General features: G+C 41.5%; 1 protein-coding gene across 3 annotated transcripts; it reads right to left on the bottom strand.

Annotated features, from left to right (window-relative positions):
- Positions 1 to 1,777: 1,777 nt before the first annotated feature.
- Positions 1,778 to 14,735, bottom strand: olfml2ba (olfactomedin-like 2Ba). 3 transcript variants are annotated; one of them, XM_029121373.2, is made up of 8 exons: positions 14,302 to 14,735; positions 13,781 to 14,044; positions 13,324 to 13,431; positions 12,145 to 12,333; positions 8,869 to 9,100; positions 4,744 to 6,468; positions 3,556 to 3,732; positions 1,778 to 2,960 (listed from the first exon to the last, which is right to left on the bottom strand). In XM_029121373.2, the coding sequence occupies exons 1-8, from the start codon at positions 14,494 to 14,496 to the stop codon at positions 2,344 to 2,346; spliced, it is 3,507 nt and encodes a 1,168-aa protein (XP_028977206.2). In that variant the 5' UTR covers positions 14,497 to 14,735; the 3' UTR covers positions 1,778 to 2,343. The 3 variants fall into 3 exon arrangements, with proteins under 3 accessions (XP_028977206.2, XP_028977207.2, XP_028977208.2); XM_029121374.2 differs by having other exon boundaries at positions 13,781 to 13,973; positions 14,302 to 14,481; XM_029121375.2 differs by lacking the exon at positions 12,145 to 12,333 and having other exon boundaries at positions 14,302 to 14,734.
- Positions 14,736 to 15,611: the final 876 nt, after the last annotated feature.

Here is a 15,611-nt window from a genome sequence, read left to right as displayed (position 1 = left end):
CCTACTTACAAAGAATGTAGAGGTCTGTAATTTTTATCATAGGTACACCTCAACTGTGAGAAACTGAATCTAAAACAAAAATCCAGAAAATCACATTGTATGATTTTTAAGTAATTAATTAGCATTTTTTTGCATGACATAAGTATTTGATCACCTACCAACCAATAAGAATTCCAGCTGTCACAGACCTGTTAGTTTTTCCTAAAGAAACCCTCCTGTTCTCCACTCATTACCTGTATTAACTGCACCTGTTTGAACTCGTTACCTGTATGAAAGACACCTGTCCACACACTCAGTCAAACAGACTCCAACCTCTCCACAATGGCCAAGACCAGAGAGCTGTGTAAAGGACATCAGGAATACAATTGTAGTCCTGCACAAGGCTGGGATGGGCTACAGAACAATAGGCAAGCAGCTTGGTGAGAAGGCAACAACTGTTGGCGCAATTATTAGAAAATGGAAGAAGTTCAAGATGATGTCAATCTCCCTCGGTCTGGGGCTCCATGCAAGATCTCACCTTGTGGGGCATCAATGATAATGAGGAAGGTGAGGGATCAGCCCAGAACTACACGGCAGGACCTGGTCAATGACCTGAAGAGAGCTGGGACCACAGTCTCGAAGAAAGCCATTAGTAACACACTACGCCGTCATGGATTAAAATCCTGCAGCGCATGCAAGGTCCCCCTGCTCAAGCCAGCGCATGTCCAAGCCCGTCTGAAGTTTGCCAATGACCATCTTGATGATCCAGAGGAGGAATGGGAGACAAAAATAGAGCTTTTTTGGTCTAAACTCCACTCGCCGTGTTTGGAGGAAGAAGAAGGATGAGTACAACCCCAAGAATACCATCCCAATAGTGAAGCATGGAGGTGTAAACATCATTCTTTGGAGAGGCTTTTCTGCAAAGGGGACAGGGCGACTGCACCGTATTGAGGGGAGGATGGATGGGGCCATGTATCGCGAGATCTTGGCCAACAACCTCCTTCCCTCAGTAAGAGCATTGAAGATGGGTCGTGGCTGGTTCTTCCAGCATGACAACGACCCAAAACACACAGCCAGGGCAACTAAGGAGTGGCTCCGTAAGAAGCATCTCAAGGTCCTGGAGTGGCCTAGCCAGTCTCCAGACCTGAACCCAATAGAAAATCTTTGGAGGGAGCTGAAAGTCCTTATTGCCCAGCGACATCCCCGAAACTTGAAGGATCTGGAGAAGGTCTGTATGGAGGAGTTGGCCAAAATCCCTGCTGCAGTGTGTGCAAACCTGGTAAATGTATGATCTCTGTAATTGCAAACAAAGTTTTCTGTACCAAATATTAAGTTCTGCTTTTCTGACATAACAAATACTTATGTAATGCATAAAATGCAAATTAATTACTTAAAGATCATACAATGTGATTTTCTGGATTTTTGTTTTAGATTCCATCACTCACAGTTGATGAGTACCTATGATACAGACTTCTACATGCTTTGTAAGTGGGAAAACCTGTAATATCAGCAGTTTATCAAATACTTGTTCTCCCCACTGTACATTTTATGGCACTGCACCTTGTTTTTTATTATACTTACTTAAAGAGTAAGTTGAGACTTGAAGTTACCAAACATTTAAAATACACTGAAGAGTTGCCCATCCCTAATTTAAGACACCAGGGATATTATGAAGTGGAATGCTCCTCCCTTTTGCTCTTTGTAAACTTGCGGGTCTTGAGTCTTTGATAGGGTTTTTCTTTTTTAGCTGGTTGTTTCCCCTCAGTAGGTAAGATTACCTCTTACAGAAGGTAATTATGGCCACTTTAAACGTTGAAACCTACAAAAGGAGACTTTTTAATTCGTATTTTAACTTTATTGCAGTCTCTTCCAAACAGTACAATGTGATATGAGTGCTTCCCATAAGATAAAAGGAAACCGCTATCTGCGTTATTTCCACAAGGTTTATGTACAAAGAATTAAAGAATAAAGGTATGTAAAAAAAAATAAGTATACAGTTGTCTACATTTATTTTTAACACTCCTGTTGTCATGTTTGGAACTGTTTGTTTGTAATGCCATAGCTTCTTCTAAACCCAACTTCTTTTTAAGACTTTGTAGCAATGTTATTATTCTACAGTACATTCATTTCTCTCACAACGGTTTAGATTTATATTACAGTATATACAACATACTGTGTGCTCTATAGACTACAGAACAGTTTTGCATAACTTCTCTACTCTTTAAATTTGTCCAGTAATGTAAAAAACAAGGCAAAAAAATATACACAGTGACAGAACAGCAAGCTTTATAAAGGCTGACAAGCAGCTAGGTGGACTGGTCTACAATCCACTTCAATGTGCCATACGTGACCTTTCCCAAACTCTTACAGGGGGTCAACGTAGGCAAAATTGATATTGTACGTGACTTGGTGTCCATTGTCCCAGGCGTACAGCTTCCCCTCCTTGGGGTTGTAGTCAATCTGCGTGGTGTAGGTATAGTTGTTGGTGAAAGGCATTCTAGGAATCATCTGAGTGTTGGTGTGCGTGTCAAAGGCGTACGACAAGTACGCGTCCTTCGCGTCGTAGCTGTCGACGGCGTACAGCACGCCGCATACGATGAAGCAGTTCCCGTAGCGGTTCCTCCTGAGGCCTGTCCTCCAGGTCGTCTCCCTCTGGGTACTGAGGTCGGAGGGGTTCAGCCGGGTCAGGATGATCACTTCCTGTAGGAATCCCTCATCATCCAGGGCAGGGTAGACAATCCACAGCCCACTCTCGTCCACCGCAAAATCAATGTCAGAGTGACCGCGCCATTGCCACGGCGTCGAGGCCTCCTCGAACACAGCGTCATGCAGCATGGTCCAGGCTGCCACGTAGCGTCTGCGCAGGTCGAACTTGATGATGTCACGAGAGAATGCGCGGTTGTAGTAGAGCGCTCCGCTGTAGACCACGTGGCCTGTCCCGGCCCAGTTGTAGGGAAGCTTATAGGAATTGGTGAATCGACCTAGTGGCAGAAAGAAAGGCAAGGACACAGAAGTCAAAGATAAGACTGTGTCACCAGAAACTGTGGATGTATTTAAAATAAATCATTTGCGGTTTAAGATTAGGATGCTAAAAATAGCATTAAAATAAAACCTTAAAACTAAAAATATTAATGTGAAAAAAATATTCATACCAAACTTCCCAAATAAATTATTTCAGGAAAGATTCTGTAAAATGTCTAAGATGTATGAGATGAGAATGTTTTGCTTATCTTCATTAAGGGTGCTAATAATTTTGGAGGGAACATTACTTTTGGATTTGCCACTTAAATCATACTCAAATATATCATACATGAATTACTGAAATCAACATTATGGACAAGCACAGCTATCATCTTTAAAGTTGAAGTGTATTTTTAGTACTGTAGGGCTTCAATAAAAACAAGTTATTAACCTTTGAGATAGCACAGAAAATCATGGATTGAAATTCACATTGTAATAATTTACCAGATGCTTTTATCCAAAGCAACTTATGGTATTGAGTGCATTTACTTTCATACATTGCTTTTATACCAATGATTTTGTTGCATTTGCAACTAAGAATTGGTCCCTAGCTACCTGATTTAAAGGCCACCATATTGCGGAATTCCAGCAGGTTGTTTCCATAGTAGTAGTTAGTGACGTATATCTTGTCATCGTTGGCCAGTGGATCCTTCATCCAGGCCCCCTCGTTCCGGCCGTAGGTGTTGAGGAGAACAGGCTCAGAGACAGTGGCCAGTGTGTCCTTACACTCTCCTGAGGAAGGATGCAGCATTCAACTTGGAGTGTAGCACTGTTCACCCCATATGGAAATCTTATATTTGGCCATATACATTAAAAGACTCAGCATATTATAAAATACATGATCTTATATGTTAATTACATATTTTAATCTGTCATATATAAAAATTGCCAATTATTGTATATTTTGACATATGCACATGTACATGTGTTGATCAAACCAAATATATGTTTACAACAGATATGCTCATATAAGACATTAGTTACATACTTATGTTGCCATATATTACATTTCCATATGGGACCATCCCAAACCCCTCTTATAACCTTACTCTTTAAGGGATATTGTGTAGAATCCTGCATAAAACACTTACAGGACTAACACTTTCCTCTTCCCTTACCAAATGATATCATATCATATTAGCTATTCCAGGGTGGATAAGGGTAGGAGAAAGCCAGTATGAGAAAACTACATGACAATGCAAACAGACAGTCAGGTAAGAAAGTTTCAATAGGGAATTTCTCAGGCACTCCTAACAATTTTGTAGATAGAATACATTGAAATGACTTAAATCATTAACTGCAGATGTTTTCTGGTCATTTATGCTTGTATATATGCTAGTATACAGTAAAAAATACATACTACATACCATTTAAAGAAAAAATACTATGCTTTGGTGCAGATAACACTTGAGTAGCACAGAAATCTTACTGCAATATCAAACAGTGCCAGCTCTAGTCTTTTGGGTGCCCTAAGCAAAATTACATGTGGGGCCCCCTCTACCCTAGCAAGCATGGGCTCTCTAGCAGTCTGTGCCCCCTAGCAGTATGGGGCCCTAAGTGACCACTTACATTGCAACTGCCTAGACCCAGCCCTGAACATAAATAATAATGATATGTAACATGTATAACATTTACCCCAAACAACTAGCCACAGAGCCCAACTTCAACCAAGTTGAATGAACTGAAATGTTCCTAACCTAGTCATGTTCCACCCAACAATAGGGACTCAAAAATAGAACCTACCAGGCTTTCTGGTTGGCGTTTGTTGTCCTGGTTCCTTAGCATCCTCTGGGTTCCCATTTTCTCCCACATCCTCCTCCCAGGTGAGACGGTACCTGCGTTTGGCAGGTTGACGCCGGCTGGTGGTTGTAGTGGTGGTAAAGGGGTCTGTGGTAGTAGGGGTGGTAAAGGGGTCTGTGGTAGTAGGGGTGGTAAAGGGGTCTGTGGTAGTAGGGGTGGTAAAGGGGTCTGTGGTAGTAGGGGTGGTAAAGGGGTCTGTGGTAGTAGGGGTGGTAAAGGGGTCTGTGGTAGTAGGGGTGGTAAAGGGGTCTGTGGTAGTAGGGGTGGTAAAGGGGTCTGTGGTAGTAGGGGTGGTAAAGGGTTCTGTGGTAGTAGGGGTGGTAAAGGGTTCTGTGGTAGTAGGGGTGGTAAAGAGGTCTGTGGTAGTAGTGGTGGTAAAAGGCTCTGTGGTAGTAGGGGTGGTAAAGGGGTCTGTGGTAGTAGGGGTGGTAAAGGGGTCTGTGGTAGTAGGGGTGGTAAAGGGGTCTGTGGTAGTAGTGGTGGTAAAAGGCTCTGTGGTAGTAGGGGTGGTAAATCGGTCTGTGGAAGTAGTGGTGGTAAAATGCTTTGTGGTAGTAGGGGTGGTAAAGGGGTCTGTGGTAGTAGTGGTGGTAAAGGGGTCTGTGGTAGTAGTGGTGGTAAAGGGGTCTGGGGTAGTAGGGATAGTAAAAGGGTCTGGGGTAGTAGGGATAGGAAAGTGGTCTATGGCACTATGAGTGGTAAAGGGATCTATGGTAGTAGCAGTGGTAAATGGGTCTCTAGTAGTAGGGGTGGTAAATGGGTGTATGGCACTATGAGTGGTAAAGGGGTCTATGGTAGTAGGAGTGGTAAATGGGCCGGTGGTTGATGGTCTAGTGGAGAAGATCCTAGCCTGCCTCTGTTTTGTAGGGGACATAGTCAACGTAGAGCTGCCGGTTGTTGGCCAAATGGTTCCTGCTACAGAGACAGCTGTTGGCACTGTTGTCGCTAGAGGGACAGTTTTTGGGGTTGCTGTCGTGGCAGGAGTTGCTGTGGCGGTAGTTGCCGTGGCAGTTGTTGTCATGGCAGTAGTTGCCGTGCCATTTGTTTTGATGGAAGAGGACCCTGTAGCTCTGCTTTGTCCTTGAGTGGTATGATTGTTGTCTCTACTAGTGCTTATGGTCGTCTGCATTTTGTCTTTTTCCTCCAAGGGTCTGAGGGATTCTAAACCAGTACTTTCCAAGGCAATTACAGGTGTGTCTGTGGGTCTGACAGTCATCTGCCTTGTGGTCTCAGTGCCTACCTGACTCTTTGATGTATTGAATGGTGCCTCTGTGCTCTGTATGTTGTTGGCTGGTTTCAGCATCAAAGGGATGGGCTTCTCAGTTCCCCCATCCGTAGTCTGCCCAGTGGTCTGACCCATGATTGAGTTAGTATCAGAGTTTTCAATTGGCATGACCATCTGTCCCTTAACTGTGTTTCCTATGGTAGGTGGAGCAGTGTTAGCCAACACGGAAGAAATCATCTTAGCAGTGGTTTCCACTTGAGTTTGGATAGGCTGTGTTGATTGACGGGTCTGCTCGGCCCCCATTTCTTGGTCTGTGCTCTTTGGCTGAACCGCTTTTTGTCCCGCCCTCCCTCTAGGTTTTTGAGGAGCCCTGTGCTGGAAGAGCTGCTCCTCAATGAATAGGTTGACTGTGCCATCACCACTCAACATATCATACTCAAAGACTGGCCAGGGAAAGAAAGAAAAAATAGGTTACAAACTAGCATACAACCTAATGGAAAAGTGAGTTGCCTTGGATTTAATTGTTAGAGACCTGAACTAGTACAGTAATAGCCTGGCATTTCTGGGTGTAACACAAGCAAAAAACAGTTCAAGCACCAAACCACACAAACAGTAGTACAATACAAATAACCTGTTACTGAGGATTTGTGGACCCTCATGAAAAATAACTATTGATTACCACATCAAAACATATGTGCTGTAATTGCTATGTAGAGATTTCTATGAATGGTGTAGTGAATATCTAATTTCACCACTCAAGAAACACAAATAGAGTATTTGAATGGTTAGTAGAAAAACAGTAGTGTTTCCAGTAGTAATCAGGTAGTGCTTTAAAATACTTGATAATGGTAGTAAATAGTAAATACACTATATGGCCAACAGCACTTGGACACCCGACCATCACACCTGTATGAGCTTGTTGGACATCCCATTCCAAAACCATGGGCAGCTTTAACAGCCGCTGGTCTTCTTGGACGGATTTCCACAGGATTTTGTAATGTCTCAGTGGGAATTTGTGCCCATTCAGCCAAAAGAGCATTTGTGAAGTCAGGTGCTGATGTTGGACAAGAAAGCCTGGCTAGCAATCGCTGTTCCAATATATACCAATGGTGTTTCAGTGGGGTTGAGGTCAGGGCTCTGTACAGGCCACTCAAGTTCCTGCACACCGACCATGTCGAACCATGTCTTTATGGACCCTGCTTTGTGCACAGGGTGTCACAGTGTTCTAGAAGCAGGACACGTGGAGCAGAGTGAACTTTCCTTTATTATTGATTTCGCTCACTTGAAACAATTACAAAATAATAACGAGGACCAACCACAGACTGAAGCAAACAGCAAACAACCATCAAACCAAGACAAATAAGGGCAACTTAAATATGGTCCCCAATTAGAGGCAGCATGGTGCAGCTGCCTCTAATTGGGAAGAACAGAAAAACGAACACAGAGGTCCATAGAGGCACCTCTGTAGCCAGGTGCTGACTGTGACCCCAAGGCACATATATGCCTAGAGGCCCCCAGCCAGGACCTGACACAGGGGCACAGTCATGCTGGAACAGGACAAGGCCTACCCCAAACTGTTAACACAAAGTTGGAAGCACCCAATTGTCTAAAATGGAACTAAGGGGCCTAGCCCTAACCCTGAAACACAGCCCCAGACCATTATCTGTCCTCCACCAAAACGATGCATTTCGATAGGTAAGCGTTCTCCTGGCATCTGCCACACCCAAATTCATCCATCAGACTGACAGATAGTGAAATGTGATTCATCACTACAGAGAACACGTTTCCATTGCTCTAGAGTGCTTTACACCACTCCAGCCAATGCTGATCATTGCACATGTTGATGTGAGACTTGCGTACAGCTGCTTGGCCATGGAAACCCATTTCGTGAAGTTCCCAACACAGTTATTGTGCTGATGATGCTTCCAGAGGCAGTTTGGAAGTCAGAGTGAAGCAACAGATGATAGACATTTTTGCATTTTAACTCGGGGGCCTTGCTCTTTCGGGGCAGAGATTTCACAAACTGACTTGTGGCAAAGGTGGCATCCCATGACAGTGCCATGTTTAGAGTCACTGAACTCTTCAAATACGACTCATTGTACTGCCAATGTATGTCTTTGGAGATTTCATACATATGTGCTGGATTTTATGCACTTGTGAGATAATTAGTAGGGGTGTCCGCATACTTTTGGCCATATAGCGTAAAAAATATATTACTACCAAAATAAATACATATTACTACCAACAAGTTGTTGGAAAACAGGACTCTATTTAAATCACAGAAAACCAACCTGGTTGTTAATAAGAAAATCAATACTGTTTTTTACTAAAAAGATGGCACTAGCATTTCAATATGAAATAAGCAGGCATGGCACACTAATTTTGTTAATCAACAGGAACTGTGTATGTACTGCTTGTGAAGGTTTTAAGCAGTTGATACTGACAAGCTCAACAGTTACCCAGAAGTCATTACGAAATAGTGTCCTACTACGTAAATTACGACTTTTATCACTACTGGTTTACTACACCTCTCAACTGTAATCAGAAACAACCAGTAGGTTTTGTTTAAGTCTTGTTTAGTAGTGATGAGTAGTAATTTAGCACCACTTTTTCATTAGGGGCTGGGTTAAGCCAAAACAGATGTTTTATGGGAATATGGGAATAGTCTCCATGCTGCACAGAACCACATCTGTGGTTTACATCTTCCAATTTAGCTTATTTAGCTTAACCAGGGACCAACCTGTATTTTCTGCTATTCTAAATAGCACTTTTTTGGGGTAAAATCGATAGGTTTTATAACTGATGAAGTCACTAAGATCTGAGATCTCACAGTTAGAACTTACAATTCTCCCCTGGCTCCCCGTCATCAGCCACCATCTGGTCAGATTTGTAGAAAGTCATCCCCCTTATAACCATCCCGTTGGGGCCAGTCTTCACCCCCTGTCTTACTCCATTTTGGGGCATCACCAAGTTCAACAGGGACCCCTGAGTGGTGGGGCTGAGCCCTGAACCATCTGTCTTCTGTAACGGTCTGGAGGACTTGTGGCTTCCAATAAACCTCTCCTCATATCTCTCCTGTCAAGTGGATGAAACACATGCATTCACCACAGTTAAAAAAATGGAGTGTTAATAACAGGTGTTATACGTATTCTGATAAATATGCATCATGTCACAACATCTGGCAGGATGCAGAAATTAAATTCTGTTCAAGAGTAAAAAAAATAATCCTCCTCACAGGAGTCAACATTATTGTCACAGCATGATATAATAATTTAAAACAGGCAACATAAAATAAATAAGTGACGCACTCTAGAGAAAACATATTTATATGTTGAATAATTTGAAGCAAGTCTCTAGTTCCACCCAAAAGTAGTGCACAATAAAGGGAATAGGGTGCCATTTAGGACACATCACTGTCTCCACCTTGGATTGGCCGAGCAATAATGGACTCCGACCAACACAAAGGCGTTAGCCTGACTGAACGCCTCTCTAATATCCACATCTACTCTCCCAGCGTATAAATATCCACTGGATCTGCCAAGCCACATATTAATGTGGTAATTATCTGAAATATGTTCTGTTATTTTAAAGTCACAGGGTGTATTGGGGATAGAGGTTATTTTCTTGGTCATTTTGGATTTGATTAAGAAAAAACAAGAAAAATACACATTAACATTCTTATTTGTTTCTTGATTGACAATCAGGCTATTGTGTTCCTGACAATAAGGAGAACTGAAAATATATTAAAAAAAAGAAATCAGTTTGAGTTTTGTCAGGAAATTGGGTAAATATGGTCTTTCAATGTCCTGTACTGGCCAAGTCATGACTGTACCAAGCAACACCATGTGGAATCAATGAATACGGTTCTCTTTGCAATGGCCACACATGACTGCTTCACTTTTTCCTTTTGCTAGAAGTAAGTAGAGACAGATTTGTCTCAATATACTGTGAGAGGGTCTTTCTATAAACTAGGGCATCAGTGAGCATTTATTGTGGCATATAGTATTGTGGTAAGCTATTTGGAGCCTTTAAAGTCTTTAATAATAATTATTTATTATTTGACACCATAATTTTAGGGCAATTTTATTACTATTTGAACTACTCATCAATACAAAATATTAGTTCAGGTTAATCTATTCATAATTTGAAGGCACAGTAACCAGCAGAATTGCCAAAAAAGGGATTCGTGGCCATTTTATTTCTCAAATCATTAAGAAGAGAGTCCTTGCAGAGCACTTACAAAAAGAGACAAAGTGTGTAAACAAGGACATATAGCTGTGCTCATAAGTTTGCATACCCTGGCAGAAATAGTGACATTTTGGCATTGATTTTAAAATATGTATTTTATTTAAGGATAGTGATCATATGAAGCCATTCATTATCACAGTTGTTTGGCTCCTTTTTAAATCATAATGATAACAGAAATGTCCCTGATCAAAAGTTTACATACCCTTGAATGTTTGGCCTTGTTACAGACACACAAGGTAACACGCACAGGTGAAAATGGAAATTAAAGGTGAATTGGCTTTGCAATTAGCAATTAGTGTCTGTGTATAAATAGTCTTTGAGTTTGTTAGCTCTGACGTGAATGTACTGAGTAGGCTAGATACTGAGCCATGGGGAGCAGAACTGTCAAAAGACCTGCATAACAAGGTAATGGAACTTTATAAAGATAGAAAAGGATAGAAAAAGATACCAAAGCCTTGCAAATGCCAGTCTGTTCAATCACTTTTTAAGAAGTGGACAATTCGGGGATCTCTTGATACCAAGCCAAGGTCAGGTAGACCAAGAAAGATTTCAGCCACAATTGCCAGAGGAATTGTTCGGGATATAAAAACCCCACAGGTAACCTCAGGGGAAATACAGGCTGCTCTGGAAAAAGACGGTTTGGTTGTTTCAAGGAGCACAATACAACGATACTTGAAAGAAAATGAGCTGCATGGTCGAGTTGCCAAAAAGAAGCCTTTACTGCGCCAATGTCACAAAAAAGCTTGGTTACAATATGCCCGACAACACCTTGATACGCCTCACACCTTCTGACACACTGTAATTTGGAGTGACGAGAGCAAAATAGAGCTTTATGGTAACAACCATAAGCGCTATGTTTGGAGAGGAGTCAACAAAGCCTAGAGTGAACAGAATACCATCCACTGTGAAGCATGGTGGTGGCTCACTGATGTTTGGGGGGTGTGTGAGCTCTAAAGACACGGGGAATCTTGTGAGAACTGATGGCAAAATGAATGCAACATGTAAACAGAAAATACAGGGAGACAATTTACATTTGTTTGCACAAAAGCTGTGTATGGGACACTCTTGGACTTTCCAGCATAACAATGACCATAAGTACAAGGCCAACTTGACCCTCCAGTGGTTAAGGCAGAAAAAGGTGAAGGTTCTGGAGTGGCCATCACAGTCTCCTGACCTTGTTATCATCAAGCCACTCTGGAGAGATCTCAAACGTGTGGTTCATGCAAGACGACCAAAGACTTTGAATGACCTGGAGGCCTTTTGCCAAGATGGATGGGGGCAATACACAGTATTTGAACAGGGGTCAGTTCATTCTTTTCTTTGTTGCCATGTTTTGTTTTCTGATGGTGCCATTCTGTTATGACCTACAATTGAATGTGAATCCCATAAGAAATTAAATACATGTTTTTTGCTTGCTCACTCATGTTTATTTTATTTTTTTTACAAATGGTACACATATTACCAATTCTCAAAGGGTATGCAAACTTTTGAGCACAAGTGTACAAAGCAAGCATGTCAGCTCAAATAGTTTACTGATGAGTTATTGATTTTTATTGTTTAATTATTTTCTTGATAGAGAGAACCTATTGTATTATAGTATTCTATCAAACAAATTCTATTAACATAGAATTGTATTATTTTTTATAATTTAGGTTATGTTTATAATAGCTATAAATCTTAGAGAAGTGGACAAAAGTACAAACATTTTAGATGTATTGTTGACACTAGATAATTTTGTCATAACAAACTATTTTGAAATGTTCACCCTAATGTCGCACATTGGTTCCTTTATTTATCTATGGATGAGATGCTGACATGCTGTTTCCAAAGGCACTGAAGACACACAATGGTGTTGCATTGAGGGCACCCACCTCTTTTTTCTGATAGGCTGCAGCCATATCATTTAGATCTGTCAGTCTATTCTTTTTCTCCAGAGGCAGCAAGTTAGAGAGGATAGAGGGGCTCTCCTTCCCCTGCTGTGGCTGGACAAAGGGACTCTTCTCTGGACCAGTCTTATCCTGGCTCTGGTTCTGGCTTTGGCTCTGAGGCAATGCCTGGCTCTAGGTTGATACAAATATAGAATTTTTTTGTAATAGAAATCCACTTTTTCTAAATCACTTTAACTTTAAAAAGTAGCCAATAAAAAATAAATAAAGATTTCAGTATGAGAGAATGTTGTTTTGAGAAGGTAGGGAGTTCAACAAAGAGGATGCTTTTCAAGACAATATATTGAACAAACAAGAAACCAGTTATGTATGACTAGAGCAGATTTAATCTTCATTAGGAGACTCCTTTCAGGTCCATGAATGAACCACTATTAAAGTAGAGGAATGGCCCCTGTGATAGAAGCTCAATACTCCTGTGTACCAACTGAGTCCTCAGGCCAATTATATTTTAAGTGGTGTGTTTCCCGCCATTTAGCCTGCCAGTTTGAAATGGGCTGTCCCAATCTATAGCATCCATGCACATCTGGCCTGAGATAACCCTGGAGCGCCAAAACTCTTCTGGTTTTCATCTGGTCCTTCTAAATTGGGAACTGATTCAGAACTGAAAAACCAGGTGAGTACAGTTAACTAGCAGACAGAAACAAAATTCAGATGTGTTTCAGCCCTCTGGGACCAGCGTTGATTAACCTTGTTAAAGGGAGTTCTCCGTTTTACTTCAAAGTGGGAATGCTGCTATGCTCACCAGCAGGAATCACATTCTGTACTCCCACTGCCCAACTTCAAACATATGACTGTGAGGCATGTTGCCTTATAAACCAGCTAATTTTAATCCTAAATGCTAACTGACAGCTATGTTATGAGCTCATATACCACAGGTATGACATCACATCAATTTTTAATCGCTCCAATTTTGTTGATAACCAGTTTATAAGAGCAATAAGGCATCTTTGTTTGTGATATATAACCAAAATACCACAGCTGAGTGTTTTTAGGCACACACTTATTGGTCATATCACACCCCATTGTGCCTTATTGCTTACTTATTGCTCAGGAGATGGTACAGGTAAGGTGTAGGGTTAACTTCCTCAGTGTGGTACGACTTACCTTTTCAATGTTTTCCACACGGGTCAGGAGCTTAGTTGTGACAGAATGCAGATTCAATAGATCCAGGCCATAGAAGGATCCCTCCAGCAATTCAATAATTGAGCTGAGCTAGAATGGATCAAGTAAATTCCGTCAGGGTGTTGCTTTTTTTCTGAGCACAAATGCCATAAGAAATATATTTCCCATAGTGGATCCATAGAGAATGCTCTCTTTGCACAGACAAGCCATAAAACTTTGCACAGACAAGCCAAAAATGACACTACCACAGCCCATTCATGGGTATAACATTTAAAAAAGCATCCACCTCCTGTAATGAATTACAAAAGGTATGAAGTTGTAGTGATGCTGATAGCGCCCAGTCAGCTTGACACAGGGCATCAATTGGTGAGAGGAGGATGACACATAGCCACCATTCTTAGGCAAGGTCCAATAAGATGGATGAGGTCCAAGTTGTCACCTTAATATTATCCTTCCCTGCTTCCCGTAGCTGCTTCAACCTGAACTCCCCCTCACAGGGATTGACCGCAGATGCAGGAGCGATGCAGGCGCACTTGCACTCTGGCCCTGAGGTGATAGTTTCCACTGTGTAGAAGTCTTGTGCAGTGGCGGTTCCCTCTTCTATCCGCCGACAGGCGCTCCTGCTCATGGGTCTGACAACACATTTACAGCGACAGTCAGAGCCTTCCGACAGGGCTTTCACTTTGTCATAATCACCCAGCAGCTACAAAGAGAAGAGGACGGATGCATTTTCCACCACTTATAATCAGAAAGCATTTTTCTTTATGTAATTACAATGTATCTTGTATCTTGCATACAGTGACCATGTGTAATATATAGGCAAGTTTACGTGCAAACACATTTATTTAAAAAAGAATGAAACAATACTGACTTAAAAAACTGCAAATAAGTAGGTTTATAGATGTTGACCTGATATTACAAATGTTCTAGTTGAGAAGTGTTAGCATCATACTGATCTACCTGCGTAAGGATATTCTGATGTGTGTCCATCTCTTCCGGTAACGTATCGTTTTCTCCGTGGTCCGCAATAGGTTCTGCATTAGTAACAGGTTCAGTTGTCGCAGATTTGGCAGTACTCGTGCGCTCCTTTGGCGCAGCAGAACAAAATGCTATAAAGGTGCAACAAATGATGCACACCAAAGCCAGTTTAGCCATCCTGAATGAAAGGGACAGCTAAAATACTGTATGCAAAAGACTGCGTAAAACTCGAACTTTTCGATTTTCCTTGAATATGAATTTGATCCCATATCATATTTCTATTTCATCAGCAAATCGTCCATTTTCTTATAGCCTATAAAAAAACAACAAACAGTAAGAAGTTCTCGGTGGAAACCAACGTTTTACGGTCCCCTGTGTGCTGTTGTGTGCATCTGCTGTGAGGGACTGTGGGTTGATAAGAGGAACTGCACTCATTGCGCTGGAGTCCTGGGACCGAGGACTTGACAAAAGGGGGCAAGGAGGAATTTAACTGCGTGAAGTGGATATCCCACATGTGTACGTCAAAATTCGTCAAATTTGCTTAAGGTTAGGTAAGAGTTTGGTTAAGGTAAATTTAGAGTCCTAAAGTCTCGCCTCGAGGCCAATAGGAATCAAAATAGCAATCTAATTTTGTAAAGATGAAAAACAGTTATTTAAACTAAACGCAAATTATAGTGTCCTTAAATTATTGGATGACAACGTCATCGACATATTTTATGACAAATTATTCTGGAACTGATTCGAGGTAAACCGGTTTCAACGTTAGGACAGTAACAAAAGGTTGCAAGTTCGAATCCTCGTGAAATATGTGACTGACCCATTATTGCTCATAGAGCGTCTGCTGAATGATTGAAAGGTATACTTTAAAGTGTTGTGCTCGTCATGCACTAAAGAAGTAGGTGCCCTCTGGTGGTTCTTTGCAGGTATGTTTCTTAAAAACTTTTTTCAAGTCTGTATCATACGGCATTATACACTCACCTAAAGGATTATTAGGAACACCATACTAATACTGTGTTTGACCCTATTTCGCCTTCAGAACTGCCTTAATTCTACGTGGCATTGATTCAACAAGGTGCTGAAAGCATTCTTTAGAAATGTTGGCCCATATTGATAGGATTGCAGTTGATGGAGATTTGATGGAGATTTGTGGGATTTGTGAGATTTGTGGGATGCACATCCAGGGCATGAAGCTCCCGTTCCACCACATCCCAAAGATGCTCTATTGGGTTGAGATCTGGTGACTGTGGGGGCCATTTCAGTACAGTGAACTCATTGTCATGTTCAAGAAACCA

The sequence above is a fragment of the Esox lucius genome, chromosome 8 (assembly GCF_011004845.1).
Source record: "Esox lucius isolate fEsoLuc1 chromosome 8, fEsoLuc1.pri, whole genome shotgun sequence".
NCBI lineage: Eukaryota > Metazoa > Chordata > Actinopteri > Esociformes > Esocidae > Esox > Esox lucius.
This window is presented reverse-complemented; position numbering and strand designations above follow the sequence as displayed.

What these genes read in the sequence shown, in the direction of transcription:
- olfml2ba (XM_029121373.2), bottom strand. Translation starts at nt 14,496, where the DNA reads ATGGCTAAACTGGCTTTGGTGTGCATCATTTGTTGCACCTTTATAGCA. An exon ending in CAGGGAAGGATAATATTAAG is followed by an intron (nt 13,432 to 13,780) that starts GTGACAACTTGG and finishes GATCCATTCTAG; the next exon opens with CTCAGCTCAATTATTGAATT. An exon ending in GTGTGGAAAACATTGAAAAG is followed by an intron (nt 12,334 to 13,323) that starts GTAAGTCGTACC and finishes GTATCAACCTAG; the next exon opens with AGCCAGGCATTGCCTCAGAG.